The sequence below is a fragment of the Coregonus clupeaformis genome, chromosome 6, assembly GCF_020615455.1.
Source record: "Coregonus clupeaformis isolate EN_2021a chromosome 6, ASM2061545v1, whole genome shotgun sequence".
NCBI classification, from domain to species: Eukaryota; Metazoa; Chordata; class Actinopteri; order Salmoniformes; family Salmonidae; genus Coregonus; species Coregonus clupeaformis.
In genome coordinates this window covers 41,674,608-41,691,411 of record NC_059197.1, presented here as the reverse complement: position 1 = coordinate 41,691,411, position 16,804 = coordinate 41,674,608, and the positions used below count along the sequence as shown (strand labels likewise).

The 16,804-nt window shown below is 42.8% G+C and overlaps 1 protein-coding gene across 3 annotated transcripts in view; it reads right to left on the bottom strand.

The window, feature by feature from the left end:
• Positions 1–9,391: 9,391 nt before the first annotated feature.
• Positions 9,392–16,804, bottom strand: part of LOC121567972 (replication protein A 70 kDa DNA-binding subunit) — a 46,292-nt gene continuing 38,879 nt past the window's right edge. For all 3 annotated transcript variants that reach the window (XM_041878398.2, XM_041878400.2, XM_041878399.2), the window contains one exon: positions 9,392–10,752. In XM_041878398.2, the coding sequence (XP_041734332.2) occupies positions 10,645–10,752 (108 nt within the window). In that variant the 3' untranslated portion in view covers positions 9,392–10,644. The remainder of the gene's footprint in view (positions 10,753–16,804) is intronic.

The window sequence follows — 16,804 nt, the reverse complement described above, 5'->3', positions numbered from 1 at the left end:
TACGGAGCTGAAGCTAACCGCTCCTGCTACGTCCAGTTCAGCTCCAGCCAGCGGGGCCAGACCGGACCAGGGGCGCTATGGGGGGTTTATTGGAGGGTGGTGGGCAAGCCCGGAGCCAGAACCGCCGCCGAGGAGGAATGCCCACCCAGCCCTCCCCTGTTTTGCTCTAGTTGAGGCGCGGTCGCAGTCCGCGCCTTTAGGGGGGGGGTACTGTCACACCCTGGCTCTGGGACTCTATATGTTGAGCCAGGGTGTGTTCATTCTATGTGTTGTATTTCTTTGTTGGGAGTTCTAGTTTGTTTATTTCTATGTTGGCCTGAGTGACTCCCAATCAGAGGCAACGAGTGTCAGCTGTGGCTGGTTGTCTCTGATTGGGAGCCATATTTAAACTGTCTGTTTTTCCCTTTGTGTTTGTGGGTTCTTGTTCCAGTTGGTTTTGTGTTTTGTACCGTGGACTTCACGAGTCGTTTGTTGTTTTGTTTATTGTCGGTATTTATCACTAAAGATAAATAAACATGTTCGTTCAACACGCTGCGCCTTGGTCTACTTCCTACGACGATCGTGACAAAATCTGCCTGCACACACACACACACACACGCACACGCACTCACACTAACAGCTAGTGATGTTTAAATCTATAAAACAGGGATGACCAAATATGATAATCTAGACCAGACTGGAGCTGTGTGTCCGCCTCTTAGCTCTGGGTAAACATTTACCTCCAGCACCTCGCAACCTGGTGAGTGCATTCTGTTCAGCACAGCACAAACACAACCTGTTAATACACACCACCAGTTTAGACAAAGGTGACTCATGCTTTTGACTTCATTTCCAGGTGAGAGACGTTCGTTTGTTATTCTGACCCACTTTAAAACATGTTGAAGACAACGATTTTTGATGGCTGACATCAATAACAACAGAATCAAACATGCCACCTTCTCAACCTGATATGTGGATAGTATACTTAGCCTGTCTGTCTGTTCATCGCCTGGAAACTGCTATGAGTCACATTATCAGTGGCTGCTGCTGTGTGGAGACAAGCCAGCCACAAGCTAGCCACTTGTATTTTAGGGGATGTTGATGAATATCTCCTCTTAAGTCTTTGTGACTTTACATATATGGACCCTCTACTGGAAACAGAGGAGAGAATATAGGGAGTGCGAAAGATTCATTGTGATTCAATCCAAAGAAAGTATGTATTTTTCAAGAATACGAGCGCCGGTAAAAATGACAGACAGAGAAACAGGCAGCAGAGAAAAACTACAACAGCAACTCTCACCATCGCTATCAGGATGTTTTATTCATTGGCATGGCCTTATAATCTGGTGCTTGAGAAAAGCAAACAAAAAGCCCCTATCTCTGACCAAATCCAATTAAAGTGGAAACAGGATAGGAGCCAGAGACACATTAGTATTTACAGATTCAATCTACAGTGCTTTGAGAAGCTACAATGGATTATTACTTTATTTGACCACAACAATTGCGAATATCGGCTTTCCACCTGCCAGACATTTGATTGTCAGAGCAATTTTCTGCACTCACTTGAAGAGGCAGGCAGGAAAGTAGGTATAGATTCTGCCAACTGTCTTTTCTCTCTCTAAACAACACAGGCCTTGGCTGGGCAGCTGTTCTAGTGCTGAGCAGAAGCAAGTGCAGAAAAACAGGTCCCTTTGCAGAAAAATACACTGCTGCTTTTCGACTGTAACACCAGTGTTACACTAGTGTATACACCCTTATGTTATACTAGGGAAATTGACATACTTGGTATTCATATCCCTAAAGATACAAAATAATTAACTTACCAAGACTCATTTCAATAGAAAGTTAGCCAAAATAGACAAGATCTTGCAACCATGGAGAGGTAAATACCTGTCTATTTATGGAAAAATCATACTGATTAACTCTTTAATCATATAAGTTTACCTATTTACTTACGGCGTTGCCTACTCCAGAGGACTTGTCTTTCAAATTATATGAGCAAAAAATACTTACATTTATTTGAAATGGTAAGCCAGACAAAATTAAACGTGTTTATTTATATAATGAACATGAGTTTGGAAGGCTAAAATCATTCAATATGAAAGCAGTGAACCTCTCACTAAAAGCTTCACTCATACAAAAGTTATACTTAAACCCAAAAAGGTTATCAAGTAGATTACTAAGAATGGCTCATCCTCTGTTTAAAAATAGCCTTTTTGCCTTCATCCAGATTACAACATCAAATTTTCAGGTTAATATGGAAAATATGGAAACCTTGTTCAAACTATTGCCCTTTATAATTTCAATTTCAGCCTCCAGAAAAGCCTCCAAATATTACAACAATATTATGGTTAAACTCAAATATTAATGTTTTTTTAATGTAATTTTTATTAACTATATTATGAATAAGAATGGTGGAGTTATGTCAAACATGCAGCTATCAAAAATATATGGGAATGTTTTCTCAATACAAAGTTACAACCAATTGATTGCAGAATTACCGCAGATTAGAGACGGCAAGTGGAAAGGGGTGTCTGCCCTATATTAAAGCTTAAAATTTGCTGAAAATAATTGGCATAAATATAATTTTTTACCAATTTCATTTGAGGACAAAAATGCTGACAGCTGTACCACAGAGGTTACAAAAAGGTTGGGAAGACATCTTGGATGTTCTGATCCCATGGAATGATATGAACTGATATACATAACAACGATTGATTCAACAATTCAAGTTTTTCTAATTAAATTATTATACAAAATTCTTGCTACAAACAAAATGTTATATATGGGGAACACAACCATGTCAGCTATGCAGATTTTGCTGTGAAGAGATAGAATCACTGGATCATCTATTTTGGAATTGCACTCTTATAGCTGGTTTCTGGTCACAGGATCAGGAGAGACTAAAAAGTCATAATGTTGTTCTAAAATTAACCCTACAAATAGCACTATTGGGCGATCTGGAAATCCATAGTCAATCAATCAACAACATAATAATACTCTTAGCAAAAATATAAATTTTCAAATCTGTTGATAATATGCGATTAGAAAGGTTCAGAATCTATGTAAGACATCACAGCACAGTTGAAAAATATATGGCACAAGGAAATCAAGAGAGGGTGGGGTCTATGGAGATAGGTGGGATTGGCTGAGAGGGCTGGTGGATTTGATCTGTAATAGTTATTAATCTGAAATAGTTATTAATCTGAAATAGTTATTCATCTGTAATAGTTGTGACTGAAAATAATATACAGTATATCATGTCTACCGGACATGTCTGAGCACTATGAATCCAAATGTGTATATAAAATAAAAACATGTTATGTGATATTATGTAAGAAAAAGTACCATGTATGTAAAAATATATTTGTAACAAAAATGTGTTTGTAACAAAGTTACTTTTGTCCTCTGAAGAGGGGTGGGTGGTGGATGGGCCAATATATATATATATATATTTTAACACTTGGGTAAATCCTTTAGGGAAATGTGCCATCAGTAGGAACCACAGGGATGTGCGCGCACACACACACGCACACACACACGCACACACACACACAGGTACTAGAGATGAGGCACCAGCCAGGGCCATGAATCTTGAGAGATAAAAACAGCGCTCCATCCATTATAATTACAGCAGCACCCCAGGGCCTCCTGCCCATCTGTCTCCATGGTGTCAGGGCCATGCAGGATCCTGTGGGCCTTTACGCTCTGCTTCCTCAACTCTATACAGCTCAGCAAAGCATGCATTACCAACCCACCAGGGCTCACCAGGCACAAGCTTAGCCAGAGGAGAGGATGCATTGAGCATCACAGCAAACAAGGACTGGAGCTGTGTCCACCAAATGGCACCCTATTCCCCTATATAGTGCACTAAGGGCTCTGGTCAGGGCTCTGGTCAAAAGTAGTGCACTAAATAGGGAATAGGGTGCAGTTATGGACACAAACAGAGAGCTTCGCAATATGCAATTACCGCCAAAACAATGGTAGCCAATAGCTGACTCATACTCACTCATACATACACTGCCCTAAAAGTTACATTGTTTGTCTATTAGATTACTTTATTTCCCCAGTTCAGGGTCTCAATTATGGACCCATTTTAAGATTAGACCGATAGACGATCAGATTATATTTTTTGGGGTCTTGGACTCAGTGATCAAATTTCCCATCCAGTTTGGTGCAGTACGGAGTGGACAGTCAGTCACGGAGCAGATTGTATTTCTCTAATGGCCCCATTACACCAGTTTCTATGAATATATGTAATCGACTCCACAGAGAGTTAACTGTTTCTTACCCAGCATGAATGCTGAAGTGCTTGTCTCAGAAACAGACCATTCTTTCCCCTGAGTCACATACAAACGTGTGCACATGAATGTACACACACACACCAGCACACACACACCAGCACACACACCTATTTCTTCTTCTTCACATTCTCCACACACTTGCTCCACTGTGACACTCTGCATGTGTAAAACTGTTTGAGCCATCAACCCCTAGCTATGTGAACACATGGACCCCCCTGTGTCTGGTATACATAAATGAGAATACTGCTCCCCTCATCCAACATGTTTGTAAAATGTCAACATCTTGACAAGATTCACTTGTGTTGTACTTAACGCCAGCTAAAAGAAGGTCAAAAACAATCGTAAACCTACAAGCAGTATATTTCTAAATGCATCAGGGGTAACCAGGTTCATACGGTTTACAGTGCTCCATCTATTGCATAGAAAATCAGCGTATCAACTGATTTCTCCAGTTTAAGTGTCCTCTACAGGTGCGGAACACAAATCTGCATATTTACAATTAATCTCACAAATCAAAATCCTCTATAAGAATAGAGACTCATCAAATTCCTAGCCATCTGAGTGACACAGATGAGCAGCACCAGCGTTGGCAGTCAAAGGTCCCTACCAAGCAGCTGTTGATAACAGACAGCGTGCAGCACTGCCCTACAACTATATCCTATCCACCCATCACAGTATGCTTAGCCAGGCTGGGAACACTGCACACGCTATCTATAAAAGTCAGCCTTGTCACAGTTAGGAGGGCAGAGTGGTACATGCCTTCAAGATAATCGGAGTGATTTGCCATAGCAGAGGCTGTTTGAGGTCTTAACCAGGTTTAGATAGAACTCCTCTGTACTCTGAACCCTGTGAATGGAGCGTTGGGGAGCCCATGTCCCAGGGAGCCAGACAGACAGAAGCAGACATTTTGGTGCTACACAGATCCCACTCCACCATTCTGTCTGATGTTTTCCAAGGAGACTTGACGTCTTAGCAGAGATATACAGTGCCTTTGGAAAGTTTCCAGACCCCTTGACTTTTTCCACATTTTGTTACGTTACAGCTTTATTCTAAAATTGATTAAATAAAAACATTTCCTCAGCAATCTACACAAAATACCCCATAATGACAAAGCGAAAACTGGTTTTTTGAAATACCTTATTTACATTAGTATTCAGACCCTTTGCTATGAGACTCAAAATTGAGCTCAGGTGCATCCTGTTTCCATTGATCATCCTTGAGATGTTTCCACAACTTGTTTGGAGTCCACCTGTGGAAAATTCAATTGATTGGACATGATTTGGAGCCAGAGCAAAACCAAGCCATGAGGTCGAAGGAATTGTCCGTAGAGCTCCGAGCAGGATTGTGTCGAGGCACAGATCAGGGGAACGGTACCAAAACATTTATGCAGCATTGAAGGTCCCCAAGAACACAGTGGCCTCCATCATTCTTAAATGGAAGAAGTTTGGAACCACCAAGACTCTTCCTAGAGCTGGCCGCCCGGCCAAACTGAGCAATCGGGGGAGAAGGGCCTTGGTCAGGGAGGTGACCAAGAACCCAATGGTCACTCTGACAGAGCTCTAGAGTTCCTCTGTGGAGATGGGAGAACCTTCCAGAAGGACAACCATCTCTGCAGCACTCCACCAATCAGGCCTTTATGGTAGAGTGGCCAGACGGAAGCCACTCCTCAATAAAAGGCACTTGACAGCCCACTTGGAGTTTGCCAAAAGGCACCTAAAGACTCTCAGACCATGAGAACTCTGGCCTGATGAAACGAAGATTGAACTCTTTGGCCTGAATGCCAAGCGTCACGTCTGGAGGAAACCTGGCACAATCCCTACGGTGAAGCATGATGGTGGAGCGTTGCTGCATAGTCAGGATCGAGGCAAAGATGAACAGAGCAAAGTACAGAGAGATCCTTGATGAAAACCTGCTCCAGAGCGCTCAGGACCTCAGACTGGGGCGAAGGTTCACCTTCCAACAGGACAACGACCCTAAGCACACAGCCAAGACAACGCAGGAGTGGCTTCGGGACAAGTCTCTGAATGTCCTTGAGTGGCCCAGCCAGAGCCCGGACTTGAACCCGATCGAACATCTCTGGAGAGACCTGAAAACAGCTATGCAGCAATGCTCCCCATCCAACCTGACAGAGCTTGAGAAGATCTGCAGAGAAGAATGGGAGGAAATCTCCAAATACAGGTGTGCCAAGCTTGTAGTGTCATACCCAAGAAGACTCGAGGCTGTAATCGCTGTCAAAGGTGCTTCAACAAAGTACTGAGTAAAGGGTCTGAATACTTATGTAAATGTGATATTTCAGTTTTTCATTTTTATAAATTAGCAAACATTTCTAAAAACCTGTTTTTGCGTTGTCATTTTGGGGTATTGTGTGTAGATTGATTAGGGAAAAAAACAATTTAATACATTTTAGAATAAGGTGATCGTAACAAAATGTGGAAAAAGTCAAGGGGTCTGAATACTTTCCGAATGCACTGTACATTAACAGTAGTGTAGCATCTGGGAGCATATTTTATATAGATTAAGAAGATCCTCTACTGTACTATTCAGACATCTGCTTTCAGGGACAGATCTGGGAATGTCCTCTTATCCCAAGTCTGATGCTTGCGTGTCTGTATTGTCCTTGTATGTGTCCGATGCTGATGACAATCTAACTCCTTCCTATGGGCTTCAATATAGTTTTTATTTATTAATTTATTCAATTTAAATACTGATTTACAGTATAGCACATTGAGGACAACCTTATTGTGATTTCTCCACCTACAGTGGGTATCATAAGTATTCACCCCCCTAGGATTTTGCACATTTTGTTGCCTTACAAAGTCGGATTGAAATATATTTAATTGTGATTTTTTTTGTAATTGATGTACACAAAATATTCCATAATGACAAAGTGAAATGAAAATTCTAGACATTTTTACAAATACAAATTAAATGACTAACATATAGTCGCTGCATAAGTATTCACCCCCTTTGTTTAGGCAAACCTAAATTAGTTCATGAGTAAATTTGGCTAAACAAATCACATAGTAGACTCATTCTGTGTGAAATAATAGAGGTTCACATGATTTTTGAATGACTATCCCTTCCTCTGTCCCCCATACATACAACATCTGTAAGGCCCCTCAGTCAAGTATTGAATTTCAAGCACGGATTCAACTACAAAGACCAGGGAGCTTTTCGAAAGCCTCAAAAAGAAGGGCAGTGATTGGTAGATGGGTAACCATAACAAATCAGACATTGAATATGTCTTTAAGTATGTTCAAGTTAATAATTATGCTGTGGATGATGTATTAAACCACATCAAAGATACAGTCGTCCTTCTGAACTGAGCTGCAGGACAGGAAGGAAACTGCTCAGAGTTCAATGGCTATGATTGGAGAAAACTGAGGATGGATCAACAACATTGTAGTGACTCCACAATAATGACCTAAAAGTGAAAACAAGAATACAATTACACAGAATAAAAATATTCCAAAGCATGCATCCTGTGTGAAACAAAGGCGCTAAAGTAACACTGCAAAAAGAACATACATACAAAGGAATACACTTTTTGTTTGGGGCAAATCCAACAAAACATCACTGAGTAACTGCCTCATTTTAAAGCATGGTGGTGGCTTCATCATGGCATGGGTATGCTTGACATTGGCTAAGACTGGGGAGTTTTGCAGGATAAAAATAAACTGGATGGTGCTAAGCACAGGCAAAATCGTAGAGGAAAACCTGCTTCCATCTGCTTTACACCAGACACTGGGAGGAATTCACCTTTCAGCACTACAATAACCTACAACACAAGGACAAATCTACACTGGAGTTCCTTACCAAGACAGTGAATGTTCCTGAGTGGCCAAGTTACACTTTTGACTTAAATCTGCTTGAAAATCTATGGCAAGACTTGACTATTGCTGTCTAGCCATAATCCCAAACATCTTGACAGAGCTTTAAAAACAATAATTGGTAAATATAAATATTGCACAATTAGATTTACCCAAGAAGACTCACAGCTCACTAATCGCTGACAAAGGTGTTTCTAAAATGTAATGACTCAGGGGGGTGAATACTTATCTAATAAAGGTATATTAGTATTTAACTTTTCATTAATCTATTTTTTTTAATGATTTTTTTTCTTCCACTTTGAAAGAATATTTTGTGTAGATCATTGACCAAATGTTTTAATTAAATCCATTTGAATCCCACTTTGTAACACAAAATGTGAAGAAATCCAAGGGGGGTGGATTTCACCTGCCAATCCCCAGTGCCCCATCTGTAACGGCCATCTGTTGTCAAGGTAATAGTTCAGTGGGAACTAGTTCTGAATATTACAGAAATGTAATTCAGTTTAATTAAATGGGAGTCGGCCAATATGTGTCATGCTAACAAGTGTAAAAATCTATTCTAAAAGTGCATTAAAATCTAATTTTCAATCTAATTGGAAGTCTGCATGGCATATTGGAAATTGGAAGGAAATACTCTAGTTAGGTGTAAACGGCTGGCATCTTGTGACGACGCCTCAGGATAAGCTTGAATGAAGTGAATTATTCGTTCAACATGTTTTAAATTAGTAGTCTACATGCAGGATGTGAGTAAGGACTATTTGTATAATGTGATAGACTTGACTCCCTAAAGCAGTCAAAATGTGCATTGGGTTAATAGTTGGAGTCCCTCCCTCTCCCTCTCAGCTGAGTGTGAGTGCGTCACGGAATGAAGTGTTTGAGCTCAGTGACAATCACTGGCTCACCCCTCACCGAGCCCAGAGGCTGTTTCCATGGTTACATGTGTGACTGACAGGCCGGGAGTCGGAGGGGATTCACAAACCGATCCGCTCATCTTTGACACTAGTTATCTTCAGAGCCAAAAGACAACAGCCAGCCCAGCTAACAAATGACAACAGCGGTGTTATATAGGAAGTCTTCCTACGGGAAAATCACCATAGAAAGAATTAGAGGGTGTCAGTTTGAGAGGTGGGGGGAGGAACGGGGAAGACAAGCTCGAGCAATATGAGGCACAGCTAAAAATACAATTTTTAACAGTGGGAAGACAGCTTTAATCCATCTCAGCTACACACGATGGGCCGAAGATGCAGCGTTCAGCGGAAACATGATGGTTATCAGAAGAAAAATGGGGAAGAGCTTTATTGATGTTCTGCTTTAATACAACATGGAAGTCAAGACTGCAGGAGGGCATCTGAGGCACATCAGAGTGCAACCTCTGGAGATAGATGTGAGTCCCAAATGGCACCCTATTCCCTATATAGTACACTACTTTGGACCAGAGCCTTATGGGCCCTGGTCACAAGTAAAGCACTGTAAAGGGAATAATGTGCTATTTGGGATGCATCCAGAGAGCACTGGGAGCCAGCTACTGAATAAAACCTTTAAAATGCAGCAACAAAGATAACCAGGCTCCAGACCTGCCCCACGGCCTCCACCCCACTGACTTCTCTTTAAATGGGACCTGGTTAACCTGCCTGCTGTACAACATGGTTACACTCAGAGACATATTTACTTATATTTATCTGGCTACACTCCAGCAGTGCATTCTAACGCATCACATTAACCTGGGCCCTTTATTCATATCTGTCAACAGAACATCGTGTTTGATCACAAACAGGTTTATTTTTATGCAATCAACTGACCAAATAGATGTAAAGAAAAATGCTGATGACATGTATTATTGTTGTTCAAAATATTTAACTTAAGAGGTACTGAAAATAACGACAGAAGTTAAACCATGTATCTACATAAATACAGTACAGAGCATCTCCCGCAAGTCTGCCTGCTCTGTGTGTGTGAGTGAGAGAGAGAGGAGGGGAATAGCTGCTCTTATCAGGGATGGGTGGTTCCAGGCCAGGCATAGTGACGGTGGGAGCGACAGAGTGTGAAAGAGAGGGGGCTAGCTACAGTACAGACCCCCCTCTGCTTATACAACACACACATGCAATAACAGCTGGCCGACTTAAGACAGACCACACAGCGATGACTTCTGTGGTTAAGACCGTCCCATCTCAGTCTCCATCCCTCCCTCCTTCTCCAAAATCCCTCCCTGGTTCCATTTTTTCCACCACCCAAAATGTCAGCAGTTTCAGAAGAGTCACCCTCCCCATAACACAGAGGGATATAATACTGCCACAGCAGCACTCTCTCTAGATTACTTGTTGGTCCAAGAAGACAAAAACAAACTACCAGTACATTTAGCATAGAAAAGTTAACATATTCAAAGTTCCGTAAGTTACAGAGTAACATGGACACAGCTAAATAAAAATAAATAAAACTATGTATAGAAGAGCGACACTTTTAGGCTCCATCTGAAATGGCTGCAGATCAGGGGGAGGAGCTTGTACGTAGCCGAGGGGGCAAAGCGAGCGTTCTTATTGGGCGGCAGCCATCTTCCTGATGTTCATGATGAGTCTCTTGCTGTACTCCTTGTGGTCCACAGGTTTCACCTCCATCACCGTCGCCTTGATCCGGGACTCGTCCTAAAGAGACAGGGGAACACATGGGATAGATGTTACATGATGTCACCCTCCATGGCCATTCACTACACTGGCTACCTCCCAATTATCTCTCTTTCCTCCCAAAGCGTGAACTTATTCACTTCCCTTCACTGATTTAAAAGTAAATGACTGGTACAAGAAATGTGGTGGAAATTCCCTATAGCCCATGCCTCCACCAATACAATGCTTTTAGATATGTGGGAAGTAGTATATTATTGGGACGCACCCACTGTGTTAGAGGGAAGACCAACACAAACCTCGGCCGTGTGCAGTAGATCACCTGCTGGGTATTGATGTAGAATCGTCGGGAAATTAACAGAAAAATACGGCTGATGTTCTGTGGTCAGATGAGATCGGACGGTTGGTCTGCACGGTCTGTTTTGACTTTTACTGGAATGCATGTTATACAAGCCTGTGCATCCAAGGACAAAGCTTGGATTCCTCACAGGTGACTTCTGCCTGCAGGTTCAGCCAGAGACAGCAGCATTAAGTAGGCATGCAGCCTGGTGCCAGAGAGATTAGCCTACTTCTCTAACACGTTAGAAAAGTTGATATTTTAGTAGCCTGTATTTAAAAATCGGCAACTAAAATCTGCTGTCTGGCATTTAGATGGATGATGATGCAACCTCCCTGCACTGCGACAGATAGACAGCGTTTAAATGTTTTCACCAACTCAGCATCAGTCTAGACTAGAGAAGGTCATCCACCAGGTCCATCACTCTTTAAACAGGCAGCTACAGTCACCTGCAGTGTCCCAAATGGAACCCTATTCCCCTACATAGTGCACTACTTTTGACCAGAGCCATATAGATCCTGGTCAAAAGTAGTGCACTATGTAGGGAATAGGGTGCCATTTGGGATGAACCCAGTCACTTTGTCTCCATTAATCGCTCTGGAACCACTAGAGGTGAGATGGAAGACATGTTCCTTTCGATTGACTCTCACTCTTATTAGAGCCTAAGAAGAAATCCCATCTTTCTAGCAGCCCTTACATAACACAGGGTCGTATTCATAAGTGCACACTGTAGCAAAATGTTTTCCAGCGGAAAGCTAAAATACGTGCCTAATGAATGCGACCCAGGATATTAAGGTTAGATTCTTCAGATTCATCACCATTCTACAGTTTCTCTCTCTCTTTGCAGCCCAGCGTCGTCCAGGGTAGGGGAGGGAATGGCCGGCAGGGATGTAGCTCAGTTGATAGAGCATGGCGTTTGCAACGCCAGGGTTGTGGGTCCGATTCCCACAGGGGGTATGAAAATAAAATAAAATAATGTAAGTCGCTCTGGATAAGAGCGTCTGCTAAATGACGTAAATGTAAATGTCTTTGCAGAACTCTACAGAACAATCCTCAGGCACAGGTAATAGCTATGCTGCTGCTAAAATGCTAATTGTCCACAGTGGACACAAAAGATCAAAATGCTGCAATTAATTGCCGATATAGAATCATCTCAGAGGAGAAATGCCCATTTCCTGTGTGGAGTGAGCATTGTTCTGGGCTGTGCTAATGTGTGTGAATGTGGCGGGGGGAGGGGCAGGGTGCAGAGCAGAGCGAGGGAGGGAGGGTGTCATAGGGTGCATGACAGAAGGAACTGTGGGGGGGGAGTTGAGCTGAGGGAGGAGGGGGGAGTCAGGCCCAGGCTGAGGGCAGTGAGTCAGGCCCACACAGCCATCCAGACACTAATGAATAAGGCAAAAACACACCACAGGCTTAGTAGCCTGGACTGCCTGACCCTGCATCGCTAACAGTTCTGCCAGAGTACAGCAGCTACAACAGTCAGCCTAGCCAGCCCCACAGCACTGTGATTTGCATATGGCTAAAACTTTAGAGAGCTTCTGCTGCTTGGGGCTTGGCTGTCTGATGGCTTCCGGAGGAAGAAGAGAGGTGTTGTAGCACTCCTCCCTCTCACATGGGCTTGGAAAAACGGATGAAAAAGGACTATCTGTGCTGTTATCTGCCCTGTGGTTACGCCTCACTCACTCCATTAGGTTCAGCTAAAAAGCTATTTATGCAGTCTGGATGTTAGCGTGTTCATACTCTCCTATCTGCCTTCTCTAACCACGGCCAGATGGAACGCTTGAGAAGGTATACAGTAACGTTATGGTTCAGTGGATGACCTCAGGCATGTGGGGTTTGACTTCTGCAGACATATGCAGCCTGTGGTCCACTGAATATATTATTATTTACAGTAAAACAATTATTCAATCATGGTTGAATTGTCCACTGTTCATTGAAGAATGAGTGCTAGCTGCAATGGAGATCTTCTCATTTCTACAGCAAGAAACAAGAATGATGTAACCATGGTTGCATTGTGTCTGTTCATAGAAGAATTCCACCCCATGAACTACGCTACAGCAGATACGTCCCCATCTCTAGGAGAGGTCTCAGTTAGTTACTGCAGGTGTAGACACTAGACCGAAGACAGCGGCCCTGATAGGGCTGTAGTGTAGTGTCAGTCCTGTGCTCGGCTGTGCTGCCCCCACCTTTGGCCCTGCCTGGGTTTACATGCTGACACTGTGTGGCTGGAGGGTTAGGGGCTCAGCTCGGCTAGCTTTACCAGCATGTGTGTGATCCATGTGACAAGGTTTTGTGTGTGTGTGTGTGTGTACCTACGCTCAGGCTTCACACAGCTCAGGCCCTGTTTGTTCCAGCCACACAGAAAACAATTTACATTTACATTTTAGTCATTTAGCAGATGCTCTTATCCAGAGCGACTTACATTAGTGCATTCATCTTAAGATAGCTAGGTGAGACAACATATCACAACTGTAGCAAGTACATTTTCTATCAACAAAGTAGTTATGGGTGTTCAAGAGGTAGGGTTTCAGACGTTTTTGGAAGATGTGCGGGGAGCTAGAAATGGTCCCTCCTCATTCTCTACCGTCTAATGAGTGACTCCCTTCCTTTAGTCCCCCAACTAACTCACCCTCATCCCCCTTTTCTCCCCCCAGCACACACGGCTCTCTCAGGCTCACACACGAAACCACTGCACTGCAGCTCCACAAGCGAGTGTGACAGAGTTTGTCAAGCGATTAGTGTTGGTCACATCTTGCCAGAAAGGCAGGATTTATGTGGGCAAAGCAAGGAGAATCAGGCTGCCGCTTGCTATGCAAATCCACAGCACTTCTCTGCTTCTTCTTCCGTAGTACAACTGCACTGGGCTGGGCCCGCCATGGGATGGAATGGGATGGAAGGCAGACTTCTATTTGAGAGCTTGACATGGTTTTATGTCCGAAGTGCCCTCTTTTCTTGTCACCCAGTCAACCACTTGAGACCCAGACAGTCAACCACTGGAGACAGACTAAACCAGTTACAAGGACTAGGCTGTCTGGTTCAAGAGAGGAACGTGAGAGCTAGAGGGAGAGAATAAGAGCACTGTACCAAGTTATAGCTGGGCTACGATCACATATAGGCTAATCGTACTTACTTATAAAATGAACTAATTATTAGAATTTAAAACTAAATTCTGACTATGCTTCTCTCGCCTGATTCCTCACACAATGATCAAATATATTGTCAGCAGACATGGCTAAGCTGCATCTCTTCTATCAACACAATATCATGTCTCTGCTAGTCTGTCTGTGGTCAGTGCAGCAGGTACGTAGCTACAAGGTCACCTCTGGAAGCGCTGAAAGTGACTTTGTATAATGCATAATTAGATGAGAAAACTATCAATGACCGATGCAAACTGCTGCTTGAGTTTAAACATTTCCCCCAACGTTAACATAAAGTTTTTTAGACAGATGCCGTCCAACACTGCTGCTGTCATATGACGCTATAGTATTGATGCTCTAGTATAGTACTGGTAGGAGTCATTAACCACCGCAACCATGAAGAAACAAAAACATGGGCTTTATGTCAATTAGTGATGGGAAGAAGAAAGAAAAAAAATCAATAGTTACATATAGGGATATTATTTGACGATATATAGTTTCATTTTGACAATATCGCAATATAATTTTTGAGCTGGCTGTACCTGCACCAAAACTCCTTCATAGCTTGTTCTCCATCTTCTTTTTAAATAGGGAAATAATTTGTTTTCAGCACTTTTATTCCCATGATTGATCAAAACTTGTTTTCTCATGGCTCTCTCTTGTCCCTCTGCAGCAGACATATGGTGAGCAATATGTTTGGAACATCGAATCGCAATAAAATCCCAGAATCGAAATACATATAGAATCGTGAGAATAACAATACATATCGTCTCGGCACCAAAGTATCGTGATAATATCATATTGTGAGGTCCCTGCCAATTCCCAGCCCTAAGGTCAATATGAGACCCTTACATTGTTCATCCGACATCAGAAAACATGCTTTACAACCTAGCTACACAACTCAAAGTTTAGAAAAATACACCACTTTTTTTTCTCAAGGCAAATGGTCTTGCAGCAGAATTCCCAGATGTGGAAAGCGTATACCTCACTGACAAACTGAAATGGTCCACCCGCGCAGCCAGTGTGGTGAAGAAGGTGCAACAGAGCCTCTTCAACCTCAGGAGGCTGAAGAAATTTGGCTTGGCACCTAAAACCCACAAACCTTTACAGATGCACAATTGAGAGCATCCTGTCGGGCTGTATCACCGCCTGGTATGTCAACTGCACCGTCCGCAACCGCAGGGCTCTCCAGAGGGTGGTGCGGTGTGCCGAACGCATTAACGGGGGCAAACTACCCGCCCTCCAAGACACCTACAGCACCCGATGTCACAGGAAGGCCAAAAAGATCATCAAGGACATCAACCACCCGAGCCACGGCCTGTTCACCCCGCTATCACCCAGAAGGCGAGGTCAGTACAGGTGCATCAAAGCTGGGACCGAGAGACTGAAAAACAGTTTCTATCTCAAGGCCATCAGACTGTTAAATAGCCATCACTAGCACATTAGAGGCTGCTGCTGCCTATTGAAATCACTGGCCACTTTAAGAAATGGAACACTAGTCACTTTAATAACGTTTACATATCTTGCACTACTCATCTCATATACTGCATTCTATTCTATAATATTATACTGTATCTTAGTCCATGCCGCTCTGTCACTGCTTGTCCACATATGTATTCTTAAATTCCATTCCTTACTAGATTTGTGTGTATTGGGTATATGTTGTGAAATTGTTAGATATTACTTGTTAGATATTACTGCACTGTTGGAGCTAGAAGCACAAACATTTCACTACACCCGCAATAACATCTGCTAAACACGTGTATGTGAAAAAATAAAATTTGATTTGATTTAAGGAGACATTGGGTTGAGGACATCCTTGAAACAGCAGGCTCCTTCCTGTAAGCTGCCGAGGCTGAGCTGACGGTGTCGTGTCTTCTCTCTCTCCCTAACACAGCCACGGTGTGACAGACAGTCGTCTCAACTCTTCTGTTGTTAATGGGCCTCCCTGGCAGAGCTCCAACTCTCCCTGCTCTCAGTCCCAGCCCAATCAATTATTTTATGCTGTGCCCTCAAAACAAGGCTCCATCTGTGTAGCTTCCAGGAGAAGGTGACCACAACTAATCTGTGTGCACCTTTCACACAGCCCCTGAAAACGAGCTGTCTAAAGAAAACACAGTCTGTTCTGTGGTCTTTTTCTACAGACGAAGGGATGGAAGGAGAGGAGAGGGAGAGGAGAGGGCGAGAAGAGGGAAAGGAGAAGAGGCGGCAATTCAACCGACGTAAGGACAAATGTCACAGCCAACTGCTGATATTTGACAGGCCAATTGGAATATGAACGTCCCTCACAGGTGAACATATAAAGAAGCTGTTTATGTGCCGATTTCAATAAATTGTAATTCTGTCAAACCTCTGAACAAGATGTGTGTGTTCTTTCTCCTCCCATCCAGATGACTGGAATGGAACTAGACAACCTCTACTTTATAGTTAGCAACATGCTCTGATATCAAGTAATACATGTCTGTTAGGCTTAGGCAGTATACCGTATATACTGCATACCAGGACATTTGGAAAAAGCCACGGGATGGTTTTTCAAAACCGTCAATAACGTTGAAACTATTTCTTTTTCAAAGTTTTTTAATAAATGTGAATATTTGTTGCT